Source organism: Corythoichthys intestinalis, chromosome 2 (genome assembly GCF_030265065.1).
Source record: "Corythoichthys intestinalis isolate RoL2023-P3 chromosome 2, ASM3026506v1, whole genome shotgun sequence".
Lineage (NCBI taxonomy): Eukaryota > Metazoa > Chordata > Actinopteri > Syngnathiformes > Syngnathidae > Corythoichthys > Corythoichthys intestinalis.
In genome coordinates this window covers 34,438,482-34,453,373 of record NC_080396.1, presented here as the reverse complement: position 1 = coordinate 34,453,373, position 14,892 = coordinate 34,438,482, and the positions used below count along the sequence as shown (strand labels likewise).

Genomic DNA, 14,892 nt, shown 5'->3' with positions numbered 1-14,892 from the left:
AAAGTGATTTGAAAAAACATGTGTTTTGAGTTACAGGCGCTAGTCACGGAAAAAATTCAACTCGTATCCCAATGCGCAACTGTATTTGTACTTGGAATTTCAGAGTCATGTTGGCAGTAGTGTAGAGTATATGACAAAAATGTCAATTTTTAATCCTACATATATTGAGAATCTAATCACTTAACTTGGCCTACAACTGTATTTATCCTTAATCTTACATTTAAGGTCTTTCAAATCATAGAGTATTCTATAGGACATGAAGTTGAATAAAGCACTGAAACAAAACTTGGCCACGCAAAGAAAACACAACAACAAGACTTGATAGAGAAATAGTTAGAATTAAACATGAACCTCTTCTACTGATCCTATTCCTATGGCACTGCCTCGACGTCCATATTTACTGGGACTTTTGCCTGGGACAAGCAATGACTGAGCCACGAGGGAAGAGAGAGATGGAGAAAGAGGGTGGGGGAGAGGAGATGATGAAAAATGAGACAAATACAAACATTATGAGATTCCATGCAATTCGTGTCATTCAAACAAAATACAAAGCGTGCATCCGCTGATTTCCGAGTGGCACCACATGGCCGACTGGATGAGAAAAAGGAAAAGGGGAGCCACATAACAGGGACATAAGTGAGCCTGTGAGGAGAAAAAGATGCAAAAACAAAAGAGTGCAGCAGAGGACGCAGTTGCACATTCGGGTACACGCCACAGCAGCCTTTTAAGTCGTTAGTGTAAACAAACATTTTGTTAGTTTGGCAACTGGGGATAGATACACAGTCAGATAAATTTAAAATAGTCAAGCTTAGATTTATTTTCTCCAACAAGGAAACCATTTGTGGCCAAATTCTTATCTCAATACAGTGTCGTGGGAGATCATCAGGCATGCTTTGGGATATTTTCCTAATTGGAGTTTAAGATTTATTAGCAAATACACAAACATTCTTTGTTGATCTATCCGCAGCATTCCATTGATGAAGAATGAGAGGTTAAAAAAAAAAAAAAAAGCCCTCCGACTAGATATCAGAAATTACAACAAATCTGTGTAGTCACCAGTTGCCATTCGTACAATGGGATAATAACTTAGTGTTCACATAAACAGGCCTAGATTTTAAACTGTGTGAGAAAATGATTGTTATTTCAGTATATAATAATCTCCCCTCTATCTGCAATAAGTGAAATCTGCGATACAGAAATAGCCTACTTCACTCATTGGCTGTAATCAACCGTGAAAGATGTCTAATTCAGGGGCGTTACCAGGGGGGGCAGGGGTGGGCAGTGCCCACACACGGACACGCTCTGCCCACCCAAAGAAAACTGGATGTCGTACTAAAGGCAGTCTGGACACCGCGTTTGGTATGCAATTCATATAGTACTGATGTGTTCTAAGTTTTAACCTTTGCGTTACCTCCTTTTTCACCTTAAAAAAATAAAATAAAATAAAATAAATAAGTAAATAAATAAATAAATAAAATGTTGGTTTCGTTCCTAGGGGACGCTACACACATTTAAGCATATTTTGATTGATTGTTTTTTTTTTTTTGTTTGTTTTTGTTTTACATTTCATCATAGTTTTCACCAGTGTTCACCTGGCTGTTGAGTTTGGTGATTTTTGAAGCATCCTGAGAGCATCCAAGTAGGGCTCAAAGCGTTGGCGGGACAAAGAATGACTGCTAGGGGGCGCTAAAAGGTGTGTTTGGAATTTGTCTTTACACGGTATGAAAGATTGCACCTGTCTTGACCTGCCTGCCGATTTTGGTGCATTTTGAAGCATTCTAAGGGGGTTAGCTTGAGCTCAAAGGGGCTGCGGAACAAAGAATAACTATAATAATAATAATAAAACCGAGGAACAACAATAAGTTACCTAAAAAAAACATTGTCACCTGCATGTCCATACTGTTCAGTTATGGATGTGTTCTAAGTCAAATAAAATCAAATAAACATTTATTTGTTCAGACCAAATCACAACAACTTATCTCAAGGAGAAAACAAAACATGTTTTAAGGTGCAGTAGCCCGACGCTGGATTTCGACCTACTTGAGCATTGTAGCTTTTTTTTTTTTTTTTTTTAATCCCTGCAAAGTAGCAACACATTCAAGTATACTTTTCTTTTATTACTCATTGGCCGCCATTGACAGGGACACTGCCAGTCAAAATGGGTTGGACGTCAAACGCTGTCAATGGCAGCAAACGAGTTAAGATGGTGCATGACATCTCCTCATGCTGGTACTGCATTTCTGCTGCTTTGTGAGTGTCGAGTCGCAGGGGCTTGTGGCAGCAAACAAAAGCACACGCCTTGTAAAGCAAGGGCCGAGCCCCACGAGGCACAAATATTCAGTCGAGCGAGTGTGTCACGCTTCGCTGTGAGACATTAGTGCGGCAGGCAAGTGAGGCTGGGGGAGGCATGAGCTCTGGTAGTTCTAGAGGAGAAAAAAGGGGCCAAAGTGCAGCTCCCCAAAGACCGGGAGGAGCGGGACTGTACTTACTATCCCTGGGAATTTGGGGCTCTCTGCGGGTGCGCTGTGGTAAAAGTTTCCGCTGAGACTAGAGGACACCGCGTGCGGCTTCTTGAAAGTTAGCCCCATGGCGTCCATAGACTGGCTCCTGCCGCGGATCACCCGCTACGGAGAGACACCAGGAGGAGGACATGCATTGAGATGGCGACCACCCCTCGGCCTCGCCGAAAGATGACGGGAACCTCAGGGGTGAGCCTCGACACTTCAGGCGAAAAGTCTGATGTTGATTCACCCCCACAGACAAGGAAGAGACCGCTATCTATGTTTTAGGGCACAGGTGTCAAACTCGCAGCCAGGGGTCCAGATCTGGTCCTCCACATCCTTTTGTGTGGCCCTCAAAAGTATTTAATGTGTTCGGAGAACATATACTGTTTTTACTCATTTTTAAATAAATACATAAATAAATACCATTATTTTCGGACTATAAGGCACACCTGACCATTAGCCGCAACCCACCAAATTTGCCACGAAAATGGCATTTGATCATAGATATGCCGCACTGGACTATAAGCCGCAGCTGTCCTCACTGTATTATGCGATATTTACACCAAAATATATCAACACTATATTTGACAGCGGCATCAGAAAATTGTCAGAAGACCAAATGAACCACCATGAAGCTTGATTGCTTCAAGAAGCTTAATTTGGCCATCACTCGCCTTGGGGGAGACAGTCAACCTCTGCTGCCACCTGCTGTCAACACTGCTGTCGTCCAACATGCCTCAACATGAATTGCAGCACTACTGATGTAAATAACAATCAAAATATATGTTTCCCGTGCTAATTATTTCTTCAGTTACTCTTCCAATTATTTAATTAATGGCTAGTTATCTTATTTGGTAACACATTATTTGACAGTGGTGCCATACGCCTGCCATAAGACCATCATAATTATGACATGACACTGCCATAAGCATTAATGAATGCTTATGACAGATGTCCTTTTGTGTCATCTGGCAAATTACCTCACTTACTGTATGTAAAGATCCGAGTTGGACATAAATGAAGTTAGTGACATAACTCATAATCTCATTAATACCTGTGATACTGTCATGTCATAATTATGACGGTCTTATGGCAGTCTTATGACACCACTGTCAAATAAAGTGTTACCTATTCACCCAATTAAACTAACAAATAAGCCGCAGAATTCAAAATAAAGTAGCGACTTTTAGTCCGAAAATTACGGTATATATATGTTTTTAAATTTTCTATTTTCTCCAATATTTTTAAATGCATTCATTCATCTTTCGTGGCATTTATCCTCACGAGGGTCGCAGGGGTGCTGGAGCCAATCCCAGCTAACTATGGACAAGAGGCTGGATACACCTGAACTGGTTGCCAGCCAATCGCAGGGCACATATAGACAAGCAACCTTTCACGCTCACACCGATGGGGAAGTTAGGGTGTTCAATCAGCCTACATTACATGTTTTGGGGGAATGAAAGGAAGCAGGGGTACCTGTAGAAACCCCACACAAGCACGGGGAAAATATGCAAACTCCACACAGAAAGGTCAGAGCCAGATTGATTGCTTGATCTCACAACTGTGAGGCGAAGTGCTAACTCATCCACCATGCTGCCTATTTTTGCCTAGTAAAAAAAAAGAAAAAAATATAAAGAGAATTTTAGCAGTTCTTTCCCACATTATTAAAGATTAAAGACAAAATATGTATTAACAATAAATAAATAGAGAAAGTTACTTTAAGTTTTTCTAATTGATAAAAATAAAATAGAAATAAGTTTTGCTGCCCGCCCACTTCTTTTCATTAAAAAAAAAAAAAATTAAATACAAAATTGGAAAATATAACTATAATAAATCCCAAAGATTTTAACAATTTTGAGGTCGATAATGTTTTTAAACGATTCATCTACTATCAAAATAGTTAATAATTTATTTGCCAATCCATTATTTGCTGAATAGTTTATCAATTGTGGCAAATGTTATGGCCCTCTGAAGAAAGCCATAACTACGAGGCGACCCGCGACAAAGATGAGTTTGACACCAATGTTTTAAGGGCTCACAAGCGAGGGGAAATGGCGGCCGAGTGCTGAGAAGCAACGTGGAGAAGCAGACACGGCAGAATGTGAAAAGCACGTAAAGAGCAAGGAAGCATGGGAGCAAAAAGGCAGGAAGGCGAGAGCTGCATGTTGCAGCGGGAAAGAGCAGCTTCCTGCTAAAGGCCTCACAAGCATTGAACAACACCTTGACAGTCACGAAGGAAACGGAAGACAAAAGGTAGTTTCAGCTGTCATCCTGTATCACAGCGGTCCCCAACCACAAACAGAGTGGTTGTACAAAAAATACTGAATATCAAACATTGAATTTTTAGTTTTCTAAAAATTGCATTGAAAACACATTATAAAGTGAACAAGTTCATGTTTCAGTTTGATAAATTTAACTTTTTTTGTATATAATCCAGTATCATGTATTAATGAGATATGTTTAAAACTCTTAATGAAAATTTGGAATTTTTAAGTGATAACATTCATATTTGAACATGGTAAGTTTCACATTACAAAAATTATGTTTTTTTTTTTTTGTCAACCCCTACCGGGTACTCATTTAACTCACCGGCTGCCATTAACTCACTGGCTGCCATTGAATTCAGAAGATGTCTATGACACCGAAACACGAGCATTCGCATCCATTCTTGCCTATCTAAATTACTTGGACGTCAATTGCCATTGCCATTGAAAAGCAATGAGTTAAATACTCCGACATAAAAAAACCTTTAAAAAAATCAACTTTTGAGTGTTACTTCTGTATTTCTGTTCATATTAATTTTTAATTTCTTTAATTTTTTAATTTCTTTAATTTATTTATCAGTATTGTATCATAATACATAAAAGAGAAACACATATAATACCTTTGTTTTTAATAGCAGAAAATATAATACAACCATTTTTTTATTGTTAGTTATCAAAAATTTGTTCGATAACTAAAATCTACAGTATAACTAAAATATGTTTGTATATGTATGTACATATATATAGTATACAAATGAGTATATATTTCAGGCGGAAAACACAGACAAGGCTGAAAAAGCAGTTTCTGCTCTTGCACCCCTCTTCAAAATAAACTGCTGTATTTTAAGCCAAAAGAACTGTTGTGTTTGATAGAACAATATGTCTATATGCTGCCATAGCAGTTTCTTGGCGTATTAAGCCCCCAAACTATTTTTAATTTGTCGGTTTTACCCAGGAGACCCCCGTTTACAGACACTGCGCAACCGTTTTTTTTCAACCTAGCCATAAAAAGAAGGTAAGTAATTATACTTATTATTCGAAATGTCTATCATTTATAGCTTAGAATCATTAATTGATGTCTAATATTAAATTTGAAAAAAATGACTCCAAAATTATTCACTCTGATCATTTAAATTTTTAAACAAATTATGTCACAATGACAAAAAAAGGGTCTGTAAATAGGTCACGGGTATCTACTTCATAACTATCGCTTAATTGTATTTTTTTTTTTTTTTTCTGTTATTGTTGATGTTGCATTTTTCTCGACATTTTAGATGATAAATAATTGATCCAAACAAGGAAACATTGGGAAAAAAAAAACATTTAAAAAGGTAAATATTTGAAAAAGAAAACCTCGACGACTCCTTGATGTCTGCGATTTCTGCATTGCGACCCTTGTAATATTACCATGTTTCACCCATAAAATCCCCACAAAGTCCAACTGTGGACATTCACAGCTCTTGACACTCGGTGAGTCATGCAATACAGTTTTTGGATTGAAACAAGGTAAGTACCCGATAATATCTCGTTAAAATCATGGTGTCTTTAACTATGCTGTCTCATGCTCTCACCTCGAGTTAGGGTTTTGGCGTTTTTTGTTTTTTTTTTTAAATGTCTTTCTGTTTTCTTCCCCCTAGAAAATTGAGATTCTAAGCTTTCCAGTGATGTATTACACAAGCATATTGGACAATTTTGAAATTTAGCCAAGTTGGGGTCTCAGAGCGCAACTTCAAGTCACCTGAGTGTGTTCTGCTGCACACACACATATATATATATATATATATATATATATATATATATATATATATATATATTTTTTTTTTTTTTAATGACAAAAAAATAATAACTAGCTCTATAAAGAGTTAAAGGTCTTCAGAGTCAAATTTGCTGTCCACTGTAGTGACCAGTCCCTGAAAGGGTTAAATGTGCTATAAAAATGTTTCACATGTTAATGTGTTAAGCTTCATGGTTTAAAATAAGATTCACACTATTAACGTTTCACTTTTGAATGTGATAAGTATCATAATTTTAATGTGAGGAGTTTCACATTTGATTGTGATATGTTTGTCGATTTAACGTGATACATTTCACACTGTAATGTAGGATATCATTTCCTTGTATTATAATGTTTAGGGTGACATTTTTAGTTTAACGTTAACAAGAGCAGCACAATGTCTAATGTATTGGTGCAAAAAAATGCAACAAAAAATATTTAATTCTTTACAACGTTATGTAAAAATGCAAAGAAAATGATTTAGTTCTTTGCATTGTAATTTCTGAGCTTTTATAACATTTTTATGCAATTTTTAAAAAAATCAATTTTATTTAATAGGGGTGAGGTTAGGTATAAAGTTTTTATTTTTTTTTTATTTTTTATTTTTTTTAGGTGCAACCACAGTCAGGGAACGAACCAAACTTCAAGTATAATTAAAGTAACCTGTGTATAGCTTTATGTAAAACCGTTCGGAGGGGCAAAAAATAAAAAAGGTTGGGGACCCTTGCGAAAATCACATAGAGCAAAGGATAGTACCAGATAGCAGGTAAAGCAGTTTTGCTCCAACAAGAACTAACTTCCAAGAATGTTCTTCTCTTGGTGATTGTTTTTCCCCACCGAGGTGACACCACTTGAAAAGGAGGTGATGCTATTTGTTGGAAGCTGCGTCAGTTACCTTGAAGGATTCAAAGAAGCCCCCTCCTCCACCGCCACCATTCTCCAGCTTGTCGTCATCACCCCCGATGCCCATCATGGCCTGGCTGTTAACGTGGAGCTCTTCATACAGCGTTTCTAACAAGGCCGACCGCGTACGCTCCTAACACACAGGTGCAAATGATGTATTTTTATCGGGGAAAAAACAATAATAAAACCAAGATGAAATAAATCCCACCTCTAACTTGGCAAACTTTTCAGCTTTATAGCAGGCATATTCAGCATTGATGAGTTTAGTGAAAAGGAATTCCTGGAAATCAAGGCCCTGGAAGGAAAAGCTTGATCAAACTAAAGCAAATAAGTGTGAAGAGACAAAGTTGTCACTTTTTGTACTTTTTTAAAGACGGCAGGGTTCGGAAGGGCGGGGCCAAAGAAGGGCACATCATCTCGTGCTGTCACGGAAACCTGCAGGTTGAAAGGGGAAATCACATCATGGAAAATGAAGAGATCCTTTTGATCAAGAACAGCATCACACTTAACTCTTTCACGACCAAACATCAGGTCACAGGACATCCTCAGAATATTTGTGTTTTATGGCTGCATACACTAAGACCTTAAAAAAAGAAAGATTTTTCATCGTGATAAAAGGTTGTTTTTTACCATATGCAAAGTTTTAAGGTGGGACTGGGAGACATACCCCCCCAACTCCCCCCCAGTGGCCTAAAATTTCATTGCATATAATTGACTTTCCAATATATGAATTTAAAAATGTAGACTTTGCCGGTAAAATGTTGTCTATAAAAGTTGTAAACCAATAAAATAATTGAATGAAATGAACAACAACAACAAAATTTTATAATGGGTCAAAATTATTTTTCAAACAGATCATGTGACTAGCACCGCATAGACAGCTATTTGCTTTGCTTACCCCCCCCCCACACAAAAAAAAAACACCTGAGGACAGAAGAGGCAAGATTGATATACGTTTCAAACCTAAGCTATCAAAAGTCACAACAAGATGTGGACAATGAAACCATGGAGAGCACCGCCAAAATGGTGAGTGGAGTTTCAGTTTGCTCCACTTAAGTCGTTAAACCTCAAAAATGACGGGGGTAAAAAAAAAAAAAAAAAAAAAAGCTCATTTTCTATGTATTATTCTAACGTCGACTTCTCCACTAGGTAAGACAGAAAAACGTGCACACTCACGCACGCACACACACAGCTGGGATGCCTGTATGTACGAGAATGGGCTAAGCTACTGTCCGAGCATATATCTTGTAAGTTCATTTTATTGCTGACTCTGCGTTTCGGGTTCATCAACATCCCCCCCCCCCCCCCCCCCCCCCGCCACAAAAGTCAAACTCCACCTATGGTTTCTACTGTTTTTCATTCTTTAGTTATCAGCAGTTTAACATCATGAACAACATTGTTTATATGTGTTTAGCAGTGAGTGAGTTAACTTGATCCCAAACTGTTTATATTGTATGTGTTTAGCAGTGAGTGAGTTAACTTGATCCCAAACTGGAAAACAATTATCAAAATTTCACTAATTGGTGACATCATAATCAGAATCATAATTTATTTGTGAAAACATTTATTAATTGAATAATTGATTCTAAAAATGTTGAATATTTACAGATATTGACATGACATGGGCAGTGGAGAATGATCATATTTTCTCAGTTCTTTTTTTTTTTTTACTTGGTAAATTAATATGCAGGGGGAAAAAATTGGTCAAAGTTCTAGAAATGGCTGTGCTGCTGTTTTCTTTTTTATTTACTTGAAGTGGTTTACTTACCTTATAAAGAACATTTTCTGAACACGGGTTCACCACTTGGACCACAATGTAGGCATGGAGAAAGTTGGAGGCGATCATATCAGGCACAAAGGGAGTATTTTCTTCTTGGAATACAATCGCTACTATGTCATTCCCGATATGCCTCTTTCTCTGCAACTGTAATGTAACACACAGCGAACGGATTATTGTCATTCTTAGGTATTACTTCAGAAAAGGAAAACATTTTTAAACACCCATGCATTTGATACTGTACCTCATCCTTCAGTGGGGGCCCAACTGTCACATAGCAATTCACTGCGTTACGCCCTGATTTATTTTTCTTAAGGGGGGGGGGGGGTCTCTGGTATTTCAAATTATTGCAGGTAGCGGTTAGCTTTCAACTCTGAATTACAACTTTGCAGACAAGATTAAATTATTTGCTGCCATTACATGTGATAAACTCCTAATCCATTTTGTCTTTGAGGGCTGCCAGCAATCATTTGTCAGTCTCTCACAGTTGAATTGGATTGGACGTCTATTGCCGTCAATGGCACGGACAGATGATCATTCACTGCCGGCCATTTCAGTGAAAATACATCTTCTCCACAACTTCTCCAGTGAACGCCATAAAATATACTGCACAGGGAAATGACACGGAAGCCATACAAAGGCGTGCTAGTATCGTATTACACTACCTGCTGTGTGTCCCCTTCGGTGTAAGGCAGCTTTGTGGACACGTGGAACATGACCTCTTTGTTGCCGTAGTTGCAGTAGACTGATTCTGCGCCTGTCTGGCCGTGAGTCACGTCCAAGCCTCCGCGAAATCTAACACACACACAAACAAACACGTCTATTACAGCAGTAGTTCTCAAACCTTACAATCAAAAGAAACCTAAAAAAAGTAACTAAATCAAAACACGGTACCATAGTGTTCATCAAATATTAGAATGTTTTAAATATTGTTGTCCCTGTAAAACATGTAAATACAGTGGGGCAAAACAGTATTTAGTCAACCACCAATTGTGCAAATTCTTCTACTTGAAAAGATTAGAGAGGCCTGTAATTGTCAACATGGGTAAACCTCAACTATGAGAGACAGAATGTGGAGAGAAAAAAAAGGAGAAAATCACATTGTTTGATTTTTAAGGAATTTATTTCCAAATTAGAGTGGAAAATATGTATTTGGTCACCTATAAACAAGAAAGATTTCTAGCTGTCAAAGAGGCTTACCTTCTTCTAACAAGGTCTGACGAGGTCTGAGGCCTAACGAGGGTCCACTCGTTATATGTATTAATGGCACCTGTTTTAACTCATTATCGGTATAAAAGACACCTGTCCACAAGTTCAGTTAGTCACACTCCAAACTCCACTATGGCCAAGACCAAAGAGCTGTCGAAGAACACCAGAGACAAAATTGTAAACCTGCACCAGGCTGGGATGACTGAATCTGCAATAGGTAAAACGCTTGGTGTAAAGAAATCAACTGTGGGAGCAATTATTAGAAAATGGAACACATACAAGACCACTGATAATCTCCCTCGATCTGGGGCACCATGCAAGATCTCATCCCGTGGCGTCAAAATGATAACAAGAACGGTGAGCAAAAATCCCAGAACCACACGGGGGGGACCTAGTGAATGACCTACAGATAGCTGGGAACAAAGTAACAAAGGTTACTATCAGTAACACAATGCGCCGCCAGGGCCTCAAATCCTGCACTGCCAGACGTGTCCCTCTGCTGAAGAAAGTACACGTCCAGGCCCGTCTGCGGTTCGCTAGAGAGCATTTGAATGATCCAGAAGAGGATTGGGCGAATGTGTTATGGTCAGATGAAACCAAAATAGAACTTTTTGGTAGAAATACAGGTTCTCGTGTTTGGAGGAGAGAGAATATTGAATTGCATCCGAAGAACACCATACCCAGTGTGAAGCATGGGGGTGGAAACATCATGCTTTGGGGCTGTTTTTCTGCATGGCTGGGTCTTTCAGCATGACGATGATCCCAAACACACAGCCAGGGCAACCAAAGAACCTAAGAAGCATTTCAAGGTCCTGGAGTGGCCTAGCCAGTCTCCAGATCTCAACCCCATAGAAAATCTGTGGAGGGAGTTGAAAGTCCGTGTTGCCCAACGACAGCCCCAAAACAACACTGCTCTAGAGGAGATCTGCATGGAGGAATGGGCTAAAATACAAGCAACAGTGTGTGAAAAGCTCGTGAAGAGTGACAGAAAATGTTTGGCCTCCGTTACTGCCAACAAAGGGTACATAACAAAGTATTGAGATGAAGTTTTGGTATTGACCAAATACTTATTTTCCACCATGATTTGCAAATAAATCCTTTAAAAATCAAACAATGTGATTTTCTGGGGGGGGTTCCACATTCTGTCTCTCATGGTTGAGGTTTACCCATGTTGACAATTACAGGCCTCTCTAATATTTTCAAGTGGGAGAACTTGCACAGTTAGTGGTTGACTAAATACTTATTTGCCCCACTGTATATAACTAAATAAAAATGTCCCTTAATTTGAATAGGAAAATAACTTATCTACTGATTCTATTGAAATGTATTGTGCCTGAAAAACTGGTCCACCTAAATGCTTGAAAGGAAACCGTTGCTAAAGCTTAAATACACAGTGGTCAAAACAACTAAGGCTAATTTGGTTCAAACCGTCACGTCATCAACCTACAGTAATGTTAGTCATCTCAGATACATCATCTTTTTTCGAGGTTCGGTCATGTGACATTCCATTCAAGGGATATTATTCCCCATTTAACCATCCTGGCAATGAAGTATGTATGAATTTGTGTTTTCAAGTGATGACTCATTCCGTACCCTCTAAAGTTGTGAAGCTCAATTTTCTCTCCAAGGAACTCCAGGAATTCCACAAAGGCAGGACTCTCTTGGCTATTACCGAATAACTCCTCCTCTGAAGTCTGCAGCAGAGAAGAGGGAAATAAAATCAATATTTAATATCTTCATACACATGTGGCATGTGAAAACGAGTAAAAAAGATCCCAGTGGTAAATGATCTTGTAATGATGTCACAGAAATACTTCAAAGTGGGCTTTTATGTAGTTTCCATATACTCTAATAAACTTGATATTATATTACTGAGAATTTCCAGTCGGTCACCAATAGGTTTAATCAATTAAAACTGCAGAATGAGTTCATTTAACCCTTTAATGCCAGCAATATGAAGCAGTTATCAGAGAATCCCAAAATTTGAAAAATAAGATACCAATGAAGCCTTTTTTTTTTTAATTATAAAGAAAAGACAAAATGAATATGTGTAATAAGCGCTCAGATATCTATAACCATTGCTAAATCCTGTATGTTTTTTTCATGGAACCTGCAGATGCATGTGTTGACTTGCATCCATCATTTTTTTTTTTTTTTCCAAAAAGAAATGTCAAAATTCTGAATTAGTCTCAAAATCATTAAATTTTAAGTGTATTAAATGTGATACATTTGGCAATATAGGGTTAAATTCAAGATGAACCCTTTCAGCGACAGTAGTCACATTTAAAAGTCGACATTTAACCCTTTATAGCAGAAGTGACTGTGTTGGGGCATTTAAAAAAAAAAAAAACTTAAATATTAGCCATTATCATAACTTTTTTTTTAACCATTCATCATTAATGAATTTTTTAATAAACTTTTTTCCTAATAATGAATAAACTTATTAATTAATACAAAGTTGATGAAAACTGAGTTAATGTAATTAAAATGAATAAAAACAGAAATACACATTGGTTACTGCCCCAAGTAACACTTTAAAAGTCTATTCTTTTTTTCATAGTATTTAATTTATTGCCTGCCATTGACAAAAATAGACGTCAAATTCATTTAAACCGGGAAGACTCGCTGTCAACGTTCATGTTTCAGTTTCAATCCATTCCAAATGAACTGGATGTCTAGCGCTGTCAATGGCAGACAATGGATTCAATGAGTGCCTGCAAGGGTAAAAAAAATAAAAATAATAAAAAATCTTAAATTTTGCATTAAAGGGTTAATCTCTTACCTGGCCAAATTTCTGATAAATGACCCCAAACTTGAAGTTGTTGCTTATGACATGCTCATCAAAGGTGACAATAAGTTGCGAGGCCTGAAATAAGAGCATCAAGAAACACCATAAAGACACTGTAAGGTGAATTCTGAAATTTGTTCAGAAATATTCTTCAGATGTTACTTTAAGATTGTGCTTAAATTTTCACAGCTCAAATATATACAGAAGTTGTGTGTAGGCATATGAATAGACAAATTACAATCCATTCTTCCAGGTCGTAGCAAGGCCGTAGTTTTGGTCTCAATATTTGTAGGGACGATATAACAGCATAACCTGCATGAACCTGCCTTTTGATTCTTTACAAATATCTCTTCATAACCAAAGATAAGTTTTAAATGCTGAAAGAACTAAATACATGGTTTTCTCCACTTCCACCATTACTGACAATGACTTACCCGGAATCAAACCCCTAAATGGTACCTAAATTATTCTCACTGACTCATACAAATATTACGAATTTGGATTGACAGTAATTTATTCAAAACCCATATTCATCATCTAATCCGTAAACTTAAATTCAAACTTAGCTTCCTGTATAGAATCAAAGGCTGTATGTCAACTTCTAACTGAAAAACCATTGTGTTATCTTCTTTTGTTTCTGTTCTTGATTATGGGGACATCCTGTATTGTCATGCAGCTCCAACAACTCTACATCAGTTGAACCCGGTCTATCACAGTGCACTACCTTTCATCACCAATGAGAATTGCTGCACCCATCATTGCACCCTTTATCAAAACGTTGGATGGTCTTCACTTCACTACGGTCAAGAAGAAATATACACCTCATGTTGTTCATCTATAAGGCTTTACTGTGCAAACGTCCTAACTACCTCACATCTCTCCTGTCCTTCAAATCCAGTAACTACAAAACACGATCAACTAACTACTTAACCCGAAACATTCCAATCACACGCACTAATGTTGGCAGAACCGGCTTTAGCTACTGTATTATGCTCCTCTTAAGTGGAACGAATTGCAATCTACTCTTAAACTACGGTCAATCGTTAATCTAGGTGATTTTAAATCTCTTTGGTCTGATGTTTTTACTGATTATTGTAAACGTTTCCATTAGTGTATTTTGTGTTGTCTGATATTTATGAATATCAGGCCTTCGTGCTCAGGCCTCTCTTGTTAAAGAGATACCGGTAATAATCTCAATAAGACTGCCTGATAAAATAAAGATTAAATAAAAAAATAAAAATAAATAAAATGTACACTTTTTGCTGGGGATGGGACATAATGAGACCAAACAGATTGGGTGAAGGGGGTGAGGACTACATTTCTCACGAATATGAACCTACTGAATTGGAAAGCTAAATGATCGACGCGAAATAAATCTGTATTTACTTATACTAACTTTCACATGTATTGGTTCAGATGGTACAACGTTTGATTCAGGCCCTTGCTTTCAAAAATTGCAATATTTGAACATAAATTATATTAACACACAACAATAAATACAAGCTTGTTTATAATCACTTAACTATCCGGGAATGCAAAAAAAAACAAAAAACATTTGTCTTAAGACCACTCAACATTGTGTGTCTAAATAAATAAGTTAAATATAACTGAAAAAACTTCTTAGAGTATAACAAATATAAAAATTGAGCCTTCCTTCAGGTAAAACAATACTG

At 37.4% G+C, this 14,892-nt stretch overlaps 1 protein-coding gene across 12 annotated transcripts in view; it reads right to left on the bottom strand.

Annotated features, from left to right (window-relative positions):
* rap1gapa (RAP1 GTPase activating protein a) overlaps positions 1-14,892 on the bottom strand; it is a 112,242-nt gene that overhangs the window by 14,820 nt on the left and 82,530 nt on the right. For 9 of the 12 annotated variants that reach the window (XM_057858032.1, XM_057858036.1, XM_057857950.1 and 6 more), the window contains 9 exons: positions 13,214-13,297; positions 12,025-12,125; positions 9,888-10,017; positions 9,214-9,369; positions 7,809-7,880; positions 7,654-7,740; positions 7,438-7,578; positions 2,490-2,624; positions 352-429 (listed from right to left, as the gene is read on the bottom strand). In XM_057858032.1, the coding sequence (XP_057714015.1) occupies positions 352-429; positions 2,490-2,624; positions 7,438-7,578; positions 7,654-7,740; positions 7,809-7,880; positions 9,214-9,369; positions 9,888-10,017; positions 12,025-12,125; positions 13,214-13,297 (984 nt within the window). The remainder of the gene's footprint in view (positions 1-351; positions 430-2,489; positions 2,625-7,437; positions 7,579-7,653; positions 7,741-7,808; positions 7,881-9,213; positions 9,370-9,887; positions 10,018-12,024; positions 12,126-13,213; positions 13,298-14,892) is intronic. The other 3 variants (XM_057858002.1, XM_057858008.1, XM_057857985.1) reach the window with 2 other exon arrangements.